The sequence below is a fragment of the Agelaius phoeniceus genome, chromosome 11 (assembly GCF_051311805.1).
Source record: "Agelaius phoeniceus isolate bAgePho1 chromosome 11, bAgePho1.hap1, whole genome shotgun sequence".
NCBI classification, from domain to species: domain Eukaryota; kingdom Metazoa; phylum Chordata; class Aves; order Passeriformes; family Icteridae; genus Agelaius; species Agelaius phoeniceus.
The window spans coordinates 11,048,347-11,069,723 of record NC_135275.1 but is presented as its reverse complement, the minus strand read 5'-3'; the positions used below and the strand labels follow the sequence as shown (position 1 = coordinate 11,069,723).

Below are 21,377 nucleotides of genomic sequence, written 5' to 3'. Positions count from 1 at the left end.
TCCAGCCCTTCCTACCCAAACCATTTTATGATTTTATGAGAAGAACAGCCTCAATTATCTGGCTTAGTAGCCAGATGTTAGGATCTGGTTCAGGACTATCGAAATAAAGATAATTAAGGATGTTTTTCTTTAGTAAAGGCCAAGTAAATCCCTTCTGTTCATAGAACGTTGCCCCTGGCTTGGCTCGGTTTTACTCTGCTCTTACGTGCCCGTGTCTGGCGCTCCCTGCCCGTGAACCGAGAGTGCTTCGGTGCCACCCCCGTGCTGCAGCTGGGGGCCTCTGGGGCGGGTCAGGGCGGGGTCCTGCTGGGCCCGGGATGCCTAAAAATTACTGTAGTAGTGGCGCTATATTTATATATATGTACAATTAATAATAGCCGTTTGTTTCGGTTTGGGTTTCTAAAGTTTGTGGGGGGTTGGTTTTGGTTTTTTCTTTATTAAATGACCTTGTCATTGGGGTGCATTTGGAGCCTCTCCGAGGATCGGTTTCACTCATCTGTCTCCGCATGCTGGGAGCGGACCTTGTTGCCGTCCCCGCCGGCGGCTCCGAGCGAAGCGTTACCGGGGCTGCCACCTGTCCGCCGGCCAGGGCGGGGCCGCCGCAACCGGCGTGCTCCGCGCGACCCGGAAGCTGCGTGGGGCTGGCGGGCGCGCCCGCCTACATCCCCCGTGGTGCCCCGCAGCGATGGCAAATGAGCGCGAGTCGCAGAGCTGCGCGGCGCATGCCGGGAGCCGTAGTCCTCGCCGCGCCGCGGCCGTGTGGCGGAGGGCGGTGCCGCGGCCGGGGGATGTGGCGAGCGTGACGTGATCGTGTCCGCGTTGGAGCCGGGGCGGCCGCGGCGAGCGTGACGTGGCAGAGACCGAGCGAGGTCCCCGGTCACAGAGCACCCGCCGCCGCTGCCGGGCTCGCCTCGCGCGCGGAGAGATCCGTGCGCGTACACCGGCCGGGCCGCGCTCCCTCCTGCCCTCCTTCCCTCAGCGCTCCCCCGCCGCCGCCCAGCGCCGCCGGAGCCGCCATGGGCCTCACCATCTCCTCGCTTTTCTCGCGCCTCTTCGGCAAGAAGCAGATGCGCATCCTTATGGGTGAGGGCCACCGCAGAGCCCGGACCGTCTGGGGCCGCGCAGCCGAGTCCCGCCGGAGGGGGGAGGGGAGGCCGCGGGACGGGCCGCGGGTCACGGCGGGGGAATCGCCCTGTCCCGGACTGCGGGGCGCGGACACCGCGCTCTGCCCGTCCCATGGCTGGGGGGGGGGGGGGGGCGCTGGGAGAGCGGCGGGGAGCGGAGGGGGCGAGCATCGGGCTGTATTTGCCCTTCCTTTTCTCCCGCCGTGTGCCCGTTCCCCTCCCTGCCTCGCCCGCCGCTCCCCGGTCCCGCCGGTCCCGGCGAGGCCGAGCCCCGTTCCCGCACCTGGAACAAAGCTGGGATTGCGGCCGGGCAGGGCCGCTGTCCCTGGGCCGGGCGCCCAGCGAGCCCCGCGGCCCGGCCGTGCCCTCCTGCCCCGGCACTGCGGCTCCGCGAGCTGGATGTGACAAAGCCTGGTGTGTGCAACAGCAGGGGCGTGAGGACTGCCGTATAATGGCCGATTTTCGGCAGCTGTAGGGAGCTGTAGTTCTGTATCCTGGCTCTCGTGAAAGGGCGTTTCGGTACAGCCTCCGTGGGCATTAGTTTTGTGCCTCGTGTACAAACCGATAAAACCCTCTAGGCAGCTCTTGCCGTACTTGCTTAGTTTTACTGTCTCCCCCGATAATTATTTATTTTTAATATCCATTTATTTTAAAATTATCTGTTCTCTTGATACGGACGGTGTAGGAGTTGAAGCCAGTGGCTCTTGAAGATTCTCACTTTCAGATTATAGTTCAAAAGGTCAAAGCCAGCACATACTGCATTGGTATTTCCTCCTCCGCTTCGAGTTCTTCCCTGCCTTCTTCCACCCACCTACCCACCCCTGTAAGCTTTATGTACAAACAGTTATTAGCCTCTAATTTTTTCTCAGATTCTGTTACTAAAGTGGATGGAATTTGGTTCATGGTCGTTGCCTGAAGTAGCTTGTCCTAAGGAACTGAATAAAGTGCTCATTTGGATATAGCCAGCAAGGGGTGCGGGCTCTAACTGTGAAACTTCCTGGCACACACCCATCCTTAGTGCTGCCTGGATATGCACAGCAGATGCAGTAGTGCAGCTTTTAAAAATTATCATCTTTCAAGTTCTCCATATATTTTGTGATGGTAAAGTTTGTTATTGCTTACCCAGTAATTTTTATTGTATCTTAACTGTTTGAAATTAGAGACTCTTTGTCCATTTCAAAATAATCTGAGTCATTTTAGTCTTCAAGACAACTTAGTACATGTGTTGGTTTCAAGGAGGTGATTTGGTTGTCTCCCTAAGAGCCAGACTCTTCATATGACTCTTAATGAATGAAGTCAAGTCTCCAAGTGAGCTTGATTGTAGGATATAGGATGAGACAGAGTCTGTGGTATTTGTAGTTCTGTTACTTTTCACAAAGTACTGAAAACAGGAAAGTGATGTCATGCAGATCTAAATTGTTTGCAGGGCTCTTCATTGGTAGGAAATCAGGTTGAATTTAGGTTAGAGATGGCTTTGGAAGGTGCATTTTCTAGCAGTTGGTTCAAATGAATTTATTTTTGTATTTATTAAAATTTTTTATTTTCAGGCCTTGTATTAAAATGCCGGGCTGGATCAGGGCACAGGACAGCACTGTATTTGTTAGGTATTATAGGAGAGTAGAACTCAGGGTGTGTTGTGGTGAGAGTCTGTTACAGGACATAAACTGGATGTTTAGAGCAGAATGTTACACTGAATATGACCTAATTTGTCTATAACTGTAACACTAAAACTAATCTCTTCATAGCATTCTGCATCATCTATCAGCACTTTGAGCAGAGGTGTCTGAATGAATACTGGGATAGAATTAAAACTTTTCCTTAAGGTTATAATGTTCAGTGTATGGTTTGAAAATGGGGCTCTACAAGGTCAGACATTTAAGTTTCCATATGTAGAATACCGATTAAGAAATAATTTTATGGGGTAAAGTAGTTAGGGGAAAAATACTATGTGAGTTGATACCAACAGACAATTAATTTATAGTTATAACTTCCTTTTCACAACTTTCTTCTGTTTCTGCAGATTGAAGACTAATTAGAATTAATTTAGCTCCTAAAACAGACTTTGTGTTATTGAGTTCTGCAGAATTTGAGTATTTCTCATCAGGGACCATTACCAACAGCACTCACTTATTTTTTATGTTCTCAAATTCTGTTTATGATATGAAGTGTATATTGAATGTTATATTGTTACTGAAACTTTGGGGTTTTTTTTTAATGTACTAGTTTAAATAAGTATTTTTCAAAAATATTAAGTTACTATTTGAAAGAAATGCATGAAAAGAAGATTCACTCTTTTTTTTTTTTGTAAATAGGCATAACATGAGGGAAAAGAAAGGACTGTGGGATAGGGCTGAATGTCTGAAAGTCAGATTCAGCAACTGAGGCATTAAGAGTAGAAAGGCTGAGTCCTAACCCTCCATGTACCTGTCTGTGAAACTCTTCAGTGATGGGTTTTTGTCCTTGGGAGAAAAGATACCCATTCATTGTGCACCTTTCAGTATCATAATTGAGTGTTCTGTGTCTTGGTGTAATTGTGCAAGTGTTAACTGATCTAGTAACTACTCAGGAGCTTCAAATACAAAGGTAATTATTAAATACATTGGGTGGAAAATGTCAGATTCTTTGGAAATTGTGTCACTGCAACAGATCATAATAATTTAGCTGGTTTTTTGTTTGGGCAGGTGTTGTTTTAGGCAGCTGTTGGTTTGCATGCTGTTGGCTTTGTGTAGTTTTTATGAAGTTTTGTGCTGTGATAACAGAGGCAGCCACCAGTGATATTCAGCCACCAGTGATGAGAGTAGGAAGTTGGTTAATGAAGGATGTGATGTGGTCAGGGATGATGTACCCAGGCACAAGTGAACTAGAAGCTTGAGATTTAGAAAAACAACTGACAGGCTGTGAATAAAACACTCTTCAAGAGGAGTAAAGGGCTTAGAACCACAGCTGCTTTCAGCAGCACCTGAAAGCATTGTAGATATTTTTCTCCAGCTAGAGGAGGAGGATGTTTGATTCAGTTTAAGGTGAATGGTTGCAAGTACAGGTCTGCATTTCCCATTTGTACTTCATTGTAATCTTGGTGCTTTGCAGTACAATTGCTTAACCTTACACCCCTCATTGAGAGTCTTACACCTTGGTCTTGACAATGGTCAGTCAGGCAGTAGAACCAGTGAAAATGTGGAATTGGGAATTTACTTAGTTTGGGGATTTAAAATGTGACTTTTAATCTTGGTGAAGTTTATGTTGTGGGAGTAGCTCATGGGTTTACATTTAGTGTTCCAGTGCAAATGTAAACCTGTTTATTCTTGGATTACTAAAAGCAGTAGTTACACTTCCTACCAGAAGATTAAATGTGATTTAATGCTCTGAAATTTTTTTAAATTACAGATTGGAGTAAGAAATATGAATGGAGGCAATGCTTTTTATGACTTGCTTCTTTAGACTTCATAACATTTGCAGTTTGCCCAAAAGAGGAGAGTTTTGCAAATAAGGTCACGGGGATTTGTGTAAGGTCCTTCCCTCAGTTAAGCTTCTGCCTCAAGTGTGAAATCAGAAGAAGAAAACACGTTCCCATAACCCTGTAACTCAGCCTGCCTCGGTGCAAAGTCCAACAGCTTAACCAAGAGCTGTGGGTAAGAGTGGATTGAAGCAAAGTCTGGGCTTTGTGCTTGCACAGGCACTGCAGCCTTCTGCCAGCACCACTGAGGTGCACGAGGGTAGAGTAGGTAACTGGGGCAATATTTTTGTAATGTGGCAAGTAGTTTAAAATTCTCTACCAGTTTCTAATTTCTTAACTCTGAGTCATGTCTTCAAATAGATCTTGATACCTTGTGTACATTCTTTGGAATGAGATTAGCTTTTTTCTTTGTCTTCATCTGTGTTGTTAGTGTAAACCTCAAATACACTTGAGCAGTTTGTATAGACAGTGGCATCTTTCTTACATTGGTAATTTTAACAGATCTTGTCAGTGTTTGTTATATTAATAACACAGTAATTTTTTTGGTGGGGAGCAATAAGAGAAGAGTTTTGAGTTGTAGTTGTAACTCTAATTGGTTCACTAAATTATCTTATTATTATTTACTGGTAAAAACCCTATCATATCATTTACAGGCATTAAATGTACTTAAGAAGGTCTACATGACCTACAAGTGCTTTCTTGAGGTTGAGCTTTATGAAAGTAGTGTTGGGTTTCAAGCACTGTGCTGTTTAAAACATTGGTTTTCAGCATAGGTGCAGTATTTGAGCTTTCTGAAGTCAGCTTAGAGGGTTTTATAAAGTGACCTGACACTTAACTGGTGTGGGGAAAATTGTGGCATTTACAAGTTTCATGACTTGCAAGTTCTTGTGTAATTTCTGCTGCACTGTGACTTTTTTTTCACGTTTGTATGTGGTTTTGAAGGAGACCAACACTTAAACAATAGCAAACTCAAACCCCTTACATTTCATTTGGAGCAACTTTAGAGTCAAGGAACTTTGGTTTTGATGGTTGATTTCCACCCCACACCCTTTCTTTCATGCTGTCATGACATTAAGAATTAAAACAACTTTTTTTTTTTAGCATGCGGTGACATTCCCAAAGAAGCTGCATTGGCATGTTTAATCTTATGCACACTATTAGAATATAGGACAATTATAGATAGGGTTTTTTTAATTAGTTTGCTGCAAGAGCAGTTTGTGTCTTGAGAAAAAGGAGGTTTTTCCGGAGTTTGGTTTCATTCTGAATGAGCAGGTAGTTTTGAATCCCCCGTTTTTTGCAATGCTAAGGAAGCAGTTGTATTATTAATAGGCAAGTCACCAAACCACTTAAAGCTTAATATATTGCAGTTGCAGAGTAGGAAGTGAACTCAGAATGCTCAATAATGTGTGTTATCCTTATAAAATGAGGATAGCCTTTGGTTTCTTGCAAAAGCATTAATTAACTCTTTGGATGGGAGATATTTTTGCTTGGGCAAATGTTACTGACAAAAGAGACATTTTGTGCTGTGGTGTTTAGTACCTGCTGTTTCTGGAGGTTCTTGTGTGTTAGGTATTGGGTTCTAATTGAAAGAATTCTATTTTGAGTTACATTTATGTGTTCCAAAATGCTTAACAATAAGCAGTTTCACAAACAGTTTTAGAAGACGACAGTGTATGCTCGCAGTATTGGTGATATGTCTAAAAAATGTCTTTTAGGCTTCATTTTATTTTATTTCTGAAGTGTCCCATATTTACCACATAGCTTACATTGAAAAACAGCAAGCTTAGGTTTTGTTTTAGAAACAGAACAGCGAATTTAAGTGCAGAAGGTCTTCTGTAATGACCAACAGTCATTTTAGGAGGAGACTCCTAATGGAAGCATCCCAGTGGATCTCACTGTATGGAAATGATATTTTGATGAATACCTACAGCCCTTGTGGGAGATGTGGAGGGATGACGAGCACTACCTGCTGTTTGTGGTTTTTTCAGTGCTAAAGAAATGTTTTAGCAAAGGGAGGAGAGGCTGGAATAAGGGACAAGAAGTGTCTTTTGTGTGTAGTGCCAGCTTGGGTTGGTCCAGGAGTGCCTGTGAAGCTGAGCTTTGCAAGAGGTTGAGTAAGGGAGGCCTTCCCCAGCTTAGTGAAGTAACAAATGTGTGATCACTTAGAAACTGTGTGCTGCTTGTAGATTGTTGCCAGGCTTTTAAAATCTTCCTGATTTACACAGAAGAAACTTTCAATGTGAATGATAAAGCTTAATTAACACAAATACTGAGGAAGATTACTTGAAACTTGTGAGCCTGTAGGTTGTGAATGGAGGCATCTTATTGAGCTTGTTTTCTTCATGACTTGTTCTCTCTCTGCTGGGCAGAGGAGATGGGGAAGAGCATACAGTAGTTTCTCAGAAATGAGTTAACAGTGTTTAAAAGCTGCTCTCAGCAAAAACCCCCTAATTCTCTGCATGTAAAATGGCATGCTTTTAAATTAGCAGGTTGTAGTTCAGTTTGTGAACTAAAGCAAGTTTTCTCTTCCTTCTAGTTGGTTTGGATGCTGCTGGTAAGACAACCATTCTTTACAAACTGAAACTAGGAGAAATTGTCACCACAATTCCCACTATTGGTAAGATCACCAGTTCTTGTATCTTTATTCTTGTTATTCTAAACCTGACAGGCCTCTGAAGAGTGCAGGGATTTGCTATCTTTGTAGTAGAAAAAGAATCAAGACAAACATGCCTGGTAGTGCCATACCATAACTGTGTCAGACCAAAGAGACATCCAGACCAGAATCCAGCTGCTCACCATGGCCAGTATGGCCAGTCTGCCCAGGAGGACAGGAGCCAAATCAATAGCACCACTTCCCCCAAACACCATGAGTCTCAAAGTTTGGCTGAAAGATTTGCTCAGCCACTTGGACTTGGATTTAAGTGATTCATGTTTTTTCCCCCCTTCAATCCATTTTCTTCTTGATTTATCAGTTCAGTATTGATAAGCCATTTTATACATATTTGGGAAAAGTGTACCTTAGGAAGTATCTATGTTTAACATGGTCAGAATTATGTTTTAACACTAGAATTAACTATTTCTAATTACTGAACTCCTTCATTTTTAGGTTTTAATGTGGAGACGGTAGAATATAAAAACATTTGTTTCACAGTCTGGGATGTTGGTGGTCAAGATAAAATTAGACCTCTTTGGAGGCATTATTTCCAAAACACACAGGTAAGAGTGCTCAGATGGCAATAAAGACCTACTTTGTATAGCCTCAATGTGTTTTGTAGAGTACATATGGGAAGTTGTTTCCTTTCTTTCAGAAAGGCTCTGCACTACTTCCTGCAGCTTCTGAGGGTACCCAGATTTTATTTAGTTGAAGCTAGTTTGTTCCCCGAAGGTTTCAAACCTAGTTGTGAGTGTAGCCTCTCAATGATCAAGTACTTTAGGATCTACCAGTGTTCTGTAATGTGCTAGAGCAACTGGTTTGTTGTGAGGAACTCTTAAAGTATATGTTTTTATGTAAACATAAAATATGTAAAATTATGTAAAACTTAAAATATGTGGTTTTAGTAAGCTGAACATCTAAAATATGGTAAAAGATCTTGTTACCAGTTGATTGAAAAGTGCTAGCTTCACAATGATGTGACTACCATCAGTTTTTGGGACATTAATGTGATACCTTTGGTTGACAAGTCGTGAGGTAAGTTGCTTATTAGTTTCAGAAAACTTCTGCAGTGAGTTTGTTTTGGGGTTTTTTTTTGTTGAATATAGAATTGTTTCCATATTTGTGTGCAGCATGATGCATATGATTGGTGCACAAAAATATATAGAGGTCTGGATTGACAAAAGGGACCTTGCACCACCATACTGTGGTCAATAGAGCAATACTTATTTTCAGTTCCTTATTACTGTCCTGTTACTAAATACTCCTGAAAAATACTTCTCTTTCCTTGAAGAGCATGATAAAAGCAAGGTTTTCAGACTGAATGGTTAAGAGCAAATTGTGTAAGAGCACTTGAATAACAGAGATGCCATTAGAAGTACTGCTTGATACAGACTTTTTTAAACAAATTCAGGCATTACTTTAAGGGTGTGGGCTTTTTCAGGCAAATATGAGATGGTGAAGCACTTGTGATTTTCAATACAGTGAGTGAAAGGGGAGGGGGGGAAGAGTTAGTTTATGTGATTTTGCTGCATTTTTTTCCCCTAACTTTATTTTGAAGTTGAGACTTAGGTAGTTGTTCAGACACACATCATGCATTGCTTAAACAGAAATTTCTGTTAAATTTGTTCCCTTTCTTAGGTAAGCAATCACAACATTCAATATGAGTATTTTGGTGGTTTAAGAATAGTGCTGCACATTTACACTTTTTTTTCAAATCTGCTTAACTTTCTATAGGGCCTCATTTTTGTGGTAGACAGCAATGACAGAGAGAGAATCCAGGAAGCAGCAGAAGAGCTGCAGAAAATGGTAAATATCAATATCTTCTGAGATACAATTGTTAGACTGACCTGTTCTATTTTTGAATGTTTGTCAGGTTCCCTAAGAGATTTAGGATTTTCCAGTTTTAGGGAGTCTGTATAGTGCATATTGTATTCAGCTGGTAATTCTGGGTCACATAGTGCACCAAGTTGTAATTTCCACTCTGTAGAGAACCAATAATGTGTCTGAACCTTTCATTCATGAAGCCTTGATAGGAATGCAGCAGGAAAACAATTTTGGAAGAACAGATTGGTGCTAGAAAATATTTCATCAGTAAGGTGCCCATAAATTTAAACTTTTTAAATTGAAAGGTGACTTCCTTAATTGCAGGAGTTCTGTTGTATACTAGTTAAATTTCATTCAATACTTACTAGTGACTTCAGGAAGAAGAAAGAAAACGTTTACAACCCTTAAATCAGTATTTAGATTTTTTTAGTGTTTGTTGAAGTAACTGACTTACTTAACTGATGCAATTTAATAACATGCCTGTTTTTTCTGTTAGCTCCAGGAGGATGAGCTGCGAGATGCAGTGCTGCTTCTGTTTGCAAACAAACAGGATCTGCCCAACGCCATGGCAATCAGTGAAATGACAGATAAACTAGGCCTTCAGTCTCTGCGTAACAGAACTGTAAGTGCTCAGCTTTCTCACTGCTCAACTCTTTTCTCCCTCTGTTCTGTATCATAAATGTAAAGTTCCTCTAAGGGAAAGGGTAGTTTTCACCTCTTTCTGTAGAAAGATGCAGACACCTGCTGTTAAACTTCATAATGCATAATTCAGGTCCTTGTTCAAAATAAGTGATTTAGAAGTATAATCCAGTGTGTTCAGCTGTTAAAGGTGTTTTATTTCTCACTTTTTTCTGAAAACATACAAACACTTCAGTCTGTCATTGAAATGCAGACATCCAGCATTTCATGAAATATGTGATGGGATTTCCTGTTTTCTCAGTCCTCTGGGAGAGCAAATGCATTCTGCATTCCCACCTCCAGGAGGAAATTACGTAGCTTCTAAAACATTAGATTTCCTCTGCTCAAGTTTTAGAGGCACAGGTTTGCTTCACATGAACCATCCCCCCTTTTGTAATCTGAGTGTCTGTGTTGGCACACTAAGATCCTGACCAGAGAGGCTGTTTCAGAGGTCCATTCATGTAGATAATTCCACGTTCACTTCCCAAAGAGCAGTCTTTCAGAGACAAGAAGTGGTTTTCAGGATGTCAACCAAATACAAGTTCTGTATTTGTTTCTTGATGCCTTAAGCTATGTTGTAGCCAGCATTTGAATTTCTGGATAATGTCTGAATCTCCTCTACACTACATGTACTTCTCAAAATTTTTAAAATTCCATTTGTTCAATCTTGATTCTACATACAGCACAAAACAGTCTTTAAAGAGCACTGGTATAACACACATACACACAATTCTAACAACACTAAAGAGTGTCACACACTGTCATAACTTAGCTTGCATTTTGTCGGTATTTAAATGGAATTTTTGTGTTCTACATTAACAGTGGTATGTCCAGGCTACCTGTGCTACGCAAGGAACTGGTCTGTATGAGGGACTTGACTGGCTGTCAAATGAACTCTCAAAACGCTAATTCCAACTGGATGACTCTTTCACCAGGGACATGTTTGATATAAGTGGTCTAGGCTTGTTACAACAAAATTAGTTTGCATCTTGGTTATTACAGTATCTGGAACTGATATTTGGGCAGGATATTACAGCGTTTCAACTTGTTTCGTTGCCAATTTATTGTTTACCGAGCTACATGTTGCAAAGGTAGCAATATGCTTGGGTAAAAATCTCCTTAACTTGGAAAAAGTGTATCTTCTGATTTTATTCCCCTTGTTAGCCTAAATGCCTGAATATAGTTATTGTGACATCTTTAAGATCTGTTTTGAATACTCTTTGAGCCCCAATAAATTAATGTTTTAATTTTTTTCTCCCTGCTACTCTTAGTTTACTGATGCCCTGTTTCATTCCTCAGTCTGCTGATTTAAAAATGTAGCATTCCGTATGTATTTATTTCTCTCCCTTGCCAAAAAGATTTCCTAATTCTGCTTGTTCCAAGCCAAGGAAATGCTCTAAAACACTATACAAATCTACTGCACTGAGGAACATTTTATTAATCCTTGGGTTCTGTCAGCCCAACTTGCCTTTGTGTGAATTGGATTTGATGGGTAGAATAGTTCTGTGCTGGTTGCGAAGAGCTCATGTTGAGGTTGTTTTTAATATTCAGCAGATTGTCTTCCTTTATATTGTATCTTTTTTTTATGTTGCATGTTGCTTTTTGGTATCAGCCTGACTATTTTTGCCCAGTGTATAATAGTTCTGCTGAAGTTTTACTGTTTGTTGGTGAACATATCTTCATAAGGAAATTTTGGAAAATTCATCAAACTCAATGGATTCGTTTCTTCATAACCCACTTGGAATTATTCCTAATAAAATGATAAAATGTATAGTTCTGTGTATTCTCTTCTTGATTCCTGAAATAGTTGAATGCAAATTATCATTTATTCTTTCTCCATATAATGAACTTTCCTGCAGCTTGAATATGAGCACCAGTCTCAAATTTTCACTTGTTTGGAGCTGTGTAGAGTGGGACATGGAAGGGAGGCAACCAAGTTGTATACAGTGCAGTAGAGTAGCTGTCATTGGGGCTTACATAATTCTGTAATGTCTTTTGAAGTTGTAAATCTAAAATTCCTTTCAAGATGTCCAGATATGAAAATACTAACAGTTAAAAAATTGTAATAAAACAAATTTGAACTGCCTGAAAAGCATGCATGTCTGTTTCATAGTTTTATCTACATGTCAAAACCTACATGGGTCCCAGCAGGAGAGTCACACGTTCTGTTGGTGGCTAGCTGGGAATGTAACCTGAGTGCTTTTACAGGGATATAGCAAATATTATAATAATGCTGAGAATCACCCCCCAAAAATCATCTCTACACAACTGCTGCTGGCTGTTTTCATATTTCTGTCCCCTTACACCTTTGTAGTCTAAAAGGCATAAATTAATATGTGTTTTGAGGCTGCTACTAATGGGTAGTTTAGAATCTATTTTTCTGTTGCCTGTCTGCTGTATAGAAGCAAATACTGTTCAACCCTCCCACTAAAATGTGCTGTCTTATTGATTGTATGTCTTTAGGAACCCAAAGTATGATTCTGTTGCAGTTTCAGGCTAAGTGCTTCTCATTTTCCACCCAGGTCTGGTTACCCTTGCTACAAGAAATCCCAGTGACAAGGTCTGGTAAACTCAAGCTAGTTTTGGTTCAGAACACCTTCCTGGGCAGCTTCTGCTGTAAATGAGGTTTAAGTTCTTAAGAGGTGCTGTTACTGTGAGCACAGGTAAGCAGGGAGCATCCCAGAGTTTTTGAATACAGTCCTTAAATGTCTTCAATGTTTAATGGAAACCCAGGAGACAGTGTAAGGTGAGAAGGGTTTTGCCTGCACCTTTAATGAATTGCTAATCACTTATTAACCAAATACCCATGCATTTGATCAGTAGCTGCTGATGTGCACATTTCTAGCCATGCAGTTCCTTGAATTAAACCTTAGAAGATACACCTTGTTCAGAAGAGACAGCTTGTCTCTAATACAAGCTGGTTTTTGTTGTCCCAGTACATTAAAATAAACAATGCTTGTTACACAGTTAGAGGCAGTCTTTAAATGAAACAGTAGATACTTAAATTAGGCCTATTACCATGAAGGAAACATTCTGCTTGGTAGAGATTTAATTATTTAAATGAGTAACTATTCAGGTTTAGGTGAGCTCTGAGCCACTATTCTTTTCATTTGCAGCATGTATATACAAAGTTCATATTTCTGAGTCATCATGCTTGGGTTTTTGTATCAGTAGGTGTAATTCTACTCTAAAATGAATAATTTCTCAAAGTCAGAAAGTAATGAAGATGTTGAGCCTCATTTAAGAGTGATGGAGTCTGCATGAGGGTTAAGGCTGCAGCTTGCACTGAAATACAGGAAGACAATGTTGGATATCAGTAACAATGTGTTCTTTAGAGGAAGATGAAATTCTCATGAACACCCAATTTTCTCAAGTCTGTTAAGAGTTTAGATACTAACATGGTTTGTAATTTCCCTATCAGAAGTCATGTACCTGAGCTGAGCTGCTGTCCCCGAAGTTCAAAACCTTGAGCAGGCATGAGACTCCTAAAAATGTGTTCCTCATTCTCTGTAGTGACAGGGAATCCTGAGTTCCAGTAGCTGGAATGTCTCTTTGTGTACATTACCTTCTATATTCAAACAAATGGCTAAGTTCTGCTGCACTGGGGCGTTAGTCAAGTAATATTTGTGTACAGGAAGCTTTATTTCAGTGTGTCAGATGGCCAGCTTAACTACAGAGAACAAAATACTGAAGAAAGAGTGGGTTTTCTTTTATTTGACCATGGTGACAATATATTTCTCAAATATTAAGCACATGCATGATTTTCATTTTTTTAATTGCTTACAAGAATAGCTCAGGTTGTGTAAAACATTGGTTTGGGGTTTGCCAGTAAAGAAAAATCAGAGCCCAGCTTTTAGTCCCTTGTTAGTCTAAGAAATCCTTCTATAAAGGTCTGGACAAAGGTAATTTGAGTGCAATATGATGAAACTTTGCACATCACCTTGTCCAGTATGTCTTTCCCCCCCTTGTCAAGAATGTGGATTTAAGAAGCTACACTTCATATGCTGCCATTGGATTTGTGAATAAAGCTGAGCTGCCAAAACTGAAATGTTTAAGGCCTTTCCTCTTACTGGGTAGGAGTTGGAAGACTTGAAACAATTTTCCTTCTATGCCAAGAATATGAGAAACAAGGCAACCACACAATTAATTTGACATGTTGAAAGCTCTGATGCCTTAGCACACTGGGTATTTTTCCCCTTGGTTTTTTCATACCATTTTTCTCCTCTCTTTTCTTCATCCTTCTCTCAATCATATTTGGCATCCTTGCTTGCTTTATCATGATATATATATAGGTGCTTTACTTAATGCTTGAATTATACTTTTCAAAAATAGCAATGATACAAGAGTTGTGCAAGAATTCAAGTACTGTCACAGGAGGATAAGAGACCTCTTTGTCTGGAACAGATATGGTTAGGGGAAAGAACAATAGGAGTTTCAAGTTGCCAGACCAGTCTGAAGGATCTGGCAGAACTTGGTTGATTTTGTACATATCAAATACACAGGTAAACATTTCACAATGCCCAGAGCCTAAAAATGAGCCAAGTGTGCTCTCTTCAGAAGGTCAGTGTTTTGAGTGCCCTTAGTTCTGTAATATTCTTGTGAGTGATGAGTTTGTCCACAGCAGGAGCCACTGTGGAAGAAGAAACAATTCTCTCCTGAGACAACAGACAGGTAGGAGGCAGCACTGTCTCTAAGTTTAATGAATCAGAGATGGGAAATTCAAGTAGAAGGCAAACAGATTTTCCTTTTTCCTTAACAGGTGGTCTGGGAAAGTAGAGTAACAAAAACAAAAAATCCCATCCACATTTACAAAGATGCAAAGAAAATCCTACCCGTTTTTTTGTTGTGAAGGCCATGGAACTTTCCAATTGCTGGATGAGGAACAAGTACAGGTGGGTTTAGGTTTATGAAATAAAATGGAGACAAGTTGAATGGGACTTTTACAAATGTGGGTTCTGGATGTGATTTAGAGAGGAAGAATTAATTGCTGGGCAAGGTCCAGAGGTGTAGGGAGAGCCAAAATGGGAGTTAAAAATCAAGGTAAGTGCAGGAGGAAGCACCATCTGTTACCTCACACAGATGTAAATAGAGCTTGGGAGCCTGGGGGCTCTGGGCCAAAGGTATACCTAAGGGTTCTTTTCCCCAAAAAACTCAGGTTTTTTGAACTGTGCCTTTCCTAATGTAGACCCTAGTGCTGCATTCTCATTCTTGACATGTGGCAGGTTCCTGACACATTGCTGCTATTGGCAGTCAGCCCCTGCTGCTGTAGTTTCCTAATTGGAAGATACTGGGTCTGGAGATTCCCCAGCATCAGCTCACAGGACTGACTTTCTCCTAAACATAGTAAAGGATTATCTGCCATGTGCAAGGGCCTGTTCCAGTGCTGTGTTTGTCCTCACCACTTGCTTCCTGCAGATTCCAGCTTCCCTTTGCACTCCCTCTCCCTGGTCTGCAGGGAGGCAGAGGCAGCAGCCCAAGTGCCAGCAAAGCAAGCGGGAGGGAGCTGCCGTTTCTGGGAAGGGAGGCAGAGCACCAGGCAAGTCTGTTCTCTGAGCAGCTCCATCTTCTGGTTCCAGGGACAAGTTACAAGTTTTAATGTTTAGGTTAGGAAAATACAAAGTAACCCAGTTGTAATGGATTGGTAATTAAAAATGAGGACAAGAAGGTTCCGTTGAGTTACAAGGGGAGCTCAGTTGGCCCGTGTAAGTAACACAATCTCACTTCCATCACCCTTCACAGCACAGCAATTACTATGGCAAGAGACAGCACCAGCAACCCTCAGAAATATCTCACCTGAAAGTGACTTCCTGGTGTGAGTAGTGTTTAAACAGTTGAGTGAATCCCAGCTACAGAGCACCAGAATGTAGGGGAGGTGAGCAGGTGTGCAGTAGAGTACACAGCTTTTATCAACCCAGGCAGACTTGTTTTGCCATGGAAGACACCAGTAACTAGGAAAAAACCCCAAACTGACAACAGTGACAGACAATTGATAAAGGGAGTTTTATTAGGTGAAAGAGGAAGATCTAGTGAATGGTTTCCAAATGCTTTTTGTTTTCCATGGATGAATGATGCAGGGCAAGAACCTTGTTAAATGACTGAACCCACTCCAACACATTCTGTGAAGGTATGGATAAAATACACTTCCCTGCATCCTACAAAATAGGGCAAACTAGGCTATTTCTAGAAAGAAAAAACACATGGAAAACCACTACAAATTCAGGTTGTCTTTGTATGCAAGGGAAAAACAAAATATAACCATTGTGATAAAGGTTTGCAAGTCACTTGTGTTTCTTTGTAAAGATTTAGGCACAGATAACTAATGCACCACATTGTTCTGTATCTCTCCCCACCTGAAAACAGATGATACTGATAAAAAGCTCCCTCCCATCCAAAGCTGGTTGTCCTAAACTCCAGTATCTTTTATTGTTGATGACTCAAACCAGAAGGAACATATGTTCAAAGTAGATGCTGTTTCTTCATGTAGTCCAATTTCACAAGGTGTTAACATTATCCTCATTAGCCATGTTATGTGGGCAGACAAATTGCTTCCAAATCAATTACAGCCTTGAATTTAATATGGTTGATTTTTGACAAGGTCTACTCACCGATAATTAAGAACATCATTTCAGAAGTTGGTAGGTACAAGTACATTGTTCATGCAACTTACTAGAAGTTGTGCCACAGTAATGGTAAGTGAACAAGACAATTTATGAACTTAACTTACAGTTGTATTAATCAAAGTGGAGTCAACTAAATCCATTTGGATTTAGGTTCTGTGTTTATTTCTGAATTAAACAGGGTTCAATTTGTAGACTGTCTTACATATCAGATTAAATTCTTTTTTTTTAAACAAAATAATTCTTAATTCTTTAAAAACACTAAAAATGTATATGATAATCCAATTCTCAAAACCCTGTCTTCAATGTATTTTTTTCCATTAGCATATAAAAAAGGGGGAAATTGTCATGCAAATGTTCTGAACAGTGTGACAATACTCAGTAGAGCCATTAAACACATGAACTCTTCATTAATCATTTTGGCTTTCCTTTTAGTAGCCTACAAGTCAGGGTCTAACCTCAGTTGCCCAGCAGTACATTAAATTAAATTTCTTGTTTAAAAACCCCCAAAAGCACCATGCCAGAGCTACTCTATTTCCACTTCAAGTCACAAATTAGTGCTATATGATCAGAAGGATGTGAAACACTTGGCAAAGCCTGGTGGGTTGTTATTTCTTCATGACTTGGCAATGGAATAACTTGTTCCACCTCTAGAGCGTTTCTGTCAATGAAAATGTAGTCCAGACATCCATGAAACCCACCAACATAGTTTGTATAAGCAGGTTCTCCACAAGCACTTAGCAGTTTGAAAGGATGGCTGAGAGACATACTGCACCTTTCTTCCTCCCCATTTGAGACCCAGTCTTCATGATCTTCAGCAATGCCACCGCTGCTGATAAAGCTGTAAGCTCCTGAGGAGGGTGTGCTATTAAAATCCCCACAGAATATGACTGGGATCCTGGGATACAAGTCACAGGCTACGTGCTGGATGTGAGACATGGCCACAGCAATCTGGATCAGACGGATGTTCCCTCCTGAGGACATACAAAAGTATTCTTTCAAATAATGCAGAACAGCACTGGAGGTGCTCACTGGGTTGCTCATTTAAGCATATATAGTAGCTCTGAAACAGCAATCCTGAATTTTAGAATAGTTTTCATGCATTAAGAAGCCTTTCAAGTTTGTGACTATAAATATTTTTGAGTAACAATTTCACCTTAAACTTGCCCATGCAAGAACTCTGAAGCTTTAACACCCATATACAGCAGTTTTCCATTTCATGGCAACCATCCTAATAATATTCCCAAAAATGCACAGAGCCAAAAGAAAACTAACTGAGAAGAATCTCTCCTAAGAGCTTCTGGAGCCCAATCTGGTTGCCCCTCCTGGCAGTACTCTGGGAGAGCTCCATGTTCAACAGGTCTAGGATACCATAAGCACACACATAGTTCTCTCTATTTTATGGTCTGCTTTTTGGGCAAATTCTGTGTGATGTGACTTGCCTTGCTTTCAGCTGGATTCTATTGACTCCTAGGCACACTGAAAAAATAAATATATAAACAGACCTAGGAATCTGGCTTGATTCCATCTAGATAAGAAGTGAGGCAGGAAACCCTCAGTTCCAGAAGAAAAGGCTATAGCTGCAAAAGAATGGTGGGAAATCTATTCTCCCAAGAAAGAGCAAGAACCTTTCCAAACCCAGTTATCCTACATGCAGGAATGTGCCAAAATTACCTTTGGGGTGCCAGTATAGGTGGGTATTTGCTACACAAAGCTTCCTGGAAGGATCAGTTGTAGACTGAAGAACTGAAACCTTTAAGAGAGAAAATAGTCTTTGTTAAGTCTTAAATAGAGAGGTTATATATTTTAAAATGCACTAATTAGTTTATGCCCCTGTGGCAATCCAGTTCCAAGAATCTGATGCTTATAACCAATAAACTCAATTTAGGAGCTGTACTTTTCAATAGTCTTCTATGTAAGATCTGGGTATCAGCCAAAATATTCTCACTGCATCATTTAACAAACATTCTTTTGACTCTGTCTGGTTTGACCATATTTTTTCATAAGTTATAGTTCAGGCTGTACCATTCTGAATACTTTTGTATTCCCTCTCTGCAACAGAACTGGAGCTAAATCTCCATTTTCAGCAAGCAAATGTAGCATTCCATAACTGTTAAACTGAACAAAATTTGGAGGTGATTTCAGTTATAAAGAAATCCCATTAGTCCTACTCAGTCCATGAGCAGGAAACTTTTACTGGTGTTTCTGCAGCTCCTGACACAGCCTTTTATTTTACACACTTGTGCTTGCACAACAGCTCTGTGGGCAGAGCCTCTGGCATCAGGAAGCTCACACACCTGTCCAACCTTATTTGTCTCCCTCCTGTCACTTGCTAAAGAGGCATTATAAAGCATACTCAACTAACTTAAAATTGATTTATAAGATCTAAGTTTTATAAAGAATATTCTGACATATAAGAGTAAGTAATGAAACACTGGCTGCCAATACCACCAGCCAGGAATCACTACCTGGCCCAGAATCTCAACAGCTGTCTTCATTTTAAAGCAAAATAATATTGCCTTTTTTTACCAAATTTTGGTAATTCCATATATGCAGTTCAGTAAGATCTCAATGTTTTATTTTTGTTCCTAAGTGGATCTTCTCCTCTATTCATTACCCCAGCTAATAGAGAACAAAGTTCCATGTTTCAAACTCTTAATCCCTCATCTCCCTTCGACTGCCTGAGGCTCAACGCTGGCCCTGCTGCACCTGGAGACAGTGGGAGGAGAAGAAAGGGGGGAAAAAAAGAAGGGAAAGAGAAGAAGGCATGTCAAAGCTGGTACCTGCAGCACAGAGGACCTCTGCAGCACCTTCTCCTGCACCAGGGGGTACTTGGCCAGCTGCTCACACAGCTCCTTGTGCAGCGGCTCTGAGACCAGGGCTTCGCTGAAAGCGATATCGTGCTGGCTGAGGAGGCTGAACTTGTCCCTGCGATAGAAAGTGGCCAGGCCTTCGTGCTGCTTCTCCTTAATCTTGAACAGCCCCTCCAGTCCAAAAGCATCTAGCGCCGGGGCCAAGCTGTCCACGAAGACAGATTTATCCACCTCTTGCAAGCAGATGAGGTCGGCGCTGTACCCCGCCAGCTCCTTCTTGAGCAGGTTCTGGCGGTAGTCGATCTCCAGGGCGTAGGGAGCGCAGTAGGGGTAGAGCACGGTGCGGGAGAACTCCGTCTGCGCGTACGTGTCGGCCAGGATGTTGTAGGAGACGGCGCGGACGGAGCCGTGGCCGCAAACCTTCTTGGTGTAGAGGTGCCGGGCGTCGAAGGTGCAGGCGCCGGGCCCGGCCTCCACGGGGCTGCTGCTTTCCACCTCGAGGGCCGGGCCGTAGCGCTGCTCCCCGTCCCCGGGCGTGCAGCGCAGCTTCAGCCGCAGCCCCACCAGCGCGTTGGACGGCGTGAACACGCGCTCGGCCGCCGCCGTCTCCACCCAGGCCTCCCCAGCCGCCTCCCCGCCGCCCGCGGGGCGCTGCTCGCGGAACCAGCGGAACAGGCAGTGCTGCGGCGCGGCGAACTCGGCGCTCACCTTGGGGCACACGGGGAAGCCGGCGAGGAGCGAGCGCGGCAGGCGGAGTTCGGTGAGCACGGGCGGGTTGCGCTCCACGCGGTACCGCGCGTCTCCGATGTGCAGCACGGCGCCGTCCTGCCAGGCAGCCGCGTTCGGCACCTCCTCCGCCACCGCCGCGCCGTCGCGGGAGAATAGCCGCACGGCCGGCACGGCCGGCACCGCCGCCTCGCCCTCCGCGCCGCCCTCCGCCCGCGCCTTCTTGCTCTTCTTGCCCGCCTTGCCGTAGCCCTTAGCGGCGTTGGTGGCGATGCGCGCCAGTGCCCGCCCCAGCGGCTCCGCCTGGTCGCGCTGCATGTGCCGAGCACTGCCGTCGGGCAGCACGAACCGCAGGCTCAGCTTGGGCTCGGACGGCACACAGCGCACCACGGCGCGCTCCATGGCGGCGGGCGGGCGGCCGCCACCGCCGTGCGGGGGTGCGGCGGGGGAGCCGCGGAGGCTCCGGAGGGCGGAGCGGAGCCGACGCCACATGGACCCGGCGCCGCTGCGGCTTCCGCGGGGCGCGGCCGGAACCGCGGGGCGGGGCTGTCGCTGCCGTCACCGCGCGCGACGGGGCCGGAGCAACGGGCGGGGCGGGGCTGCAGCTGCCGTCAGCGCGCGGGGCAAGGGGCGGGGCCGCGTGGGAGGCGGGAAGGGGGCGGGCTCGCGCTGCCAGCCGTGAGGCAGCGCCCCCTGCTGGTGCCCCGTGCCCCGCTCCGGGCCGTGCTCTCGCTCCCGTGCCCGCAGCCCGCGCCCCGCCGTTAACCGGCCGGCACGGCGTGAGTCTGGCCGATCGGAGAACCAGCGGGTTCTGCTCCCTCAGCGGCGAAACCCCCTCTGCTCGGCGCAGCTTCCCGGCCAACAGATGTTCGAGGCGTGGGCGGGTCTCCCTCATAACGCCCCGATACTAATTGCTTGTTGATAAATCCTTTAACTCAAGAGTTTGGGTTTGTGTTCTGTTCGTGAGAAAACATTTCATGTCTGGGTTGACACCTCACGCTGAATAGTCCCTTGTAGTGAGAGCCACACCAGGCAGGTGTCCAGGACTTTGGAAAACAGATATAAAATCCCCCCGCCCTGCTCCCTCAGACTGCGTGTGGAGCTCTGCCTACACAGACACAAAATTAGGATTTTAAAGCCTCTTTTGCCAAGTGTGGGCAGGTGGGTAGCAAATGTGTAGAGTTCCTTAAAATTTCCATTTATAGTTGTAAAAAAAGGAAAAGGTTAGCAACAGCCACCTGATGCTTGAGGGTATTATTATATTTCTAATTTCTCAAGCATTTTTGCTGTGATCTGCTTGGTGCAGGCAGAGCCTGGAGCAGAGGGACTTTCTGACTCGCTCGGATTGTCTCAGCCCTGTGCAAGACCGGGACGGTCAAGGTAAGGTTTTTCCAAGTTTCTTTTTCTTTTTTTCCTCTCATCACGAGACGCACTGATCTCGGCCAGGGAGAGCCCCGAGCGCCCCTCACGGCCCGGGCCCGCCCTCGG

The 21,377-nt window shown here is 43.4% G+C and overlaps 2 protein-coding genes across 2 annotated transcripts; one reads left to right on the top strand and one right to left on the bottom strand.

Annotated features, from left to right (window-relative positions):
* Window positions 1–779: 779 nt before the first annotated feature.
* On the top strand, window positions 780–11,504 carry ARF4 (ARF GTPase 4). The gene is made up of 6 exons (XM_054639947.2): window positions 780–1,083; window positions 7,115–7,195; window positions 7,685–7,794; window positions 8,966–9,037; window positions 9,552–9,677; window positions 10,556–11,504. Exons 1-6 carry the CDS (start codon window positions 1,017–1,019, stop codon window positions 10,640–10,642), a joined length of 543 nt encoding a protein of 180 aa, XP_054495922.1. The 5' UTR covers window positions 780–1,016; the 3' UTR covers window positions 10,643–11,504.
* Window positions 11,505–15,714: 4,210 nt separating this feature from the next.
* PDE12 (phosphodiesterase 12) lies at window positions 15,715–20,431 on the bottom strand. Its single transcript, XM_054639964.2, has 3 exons — window positions 19,134–20,431; window positions 18,025–18,103; window positions 15,715–17,324 (listed from the first exon to the last, which is right to left on the bottom strand). Exons 1-3 carry the CDS (start codon window positions 20,379–20,381, stop codon window positions 16,882–16,884), a joined length of 1,770 nt encoding a protein of 589 aa, XP_054495939.2. The 5' UTR covers window positions 20,382–20,431; the 3' UTR covers window positions 15,715–16,881.
* Window positions 20,432–21,377: the final 946 nt, after the last annotated feature.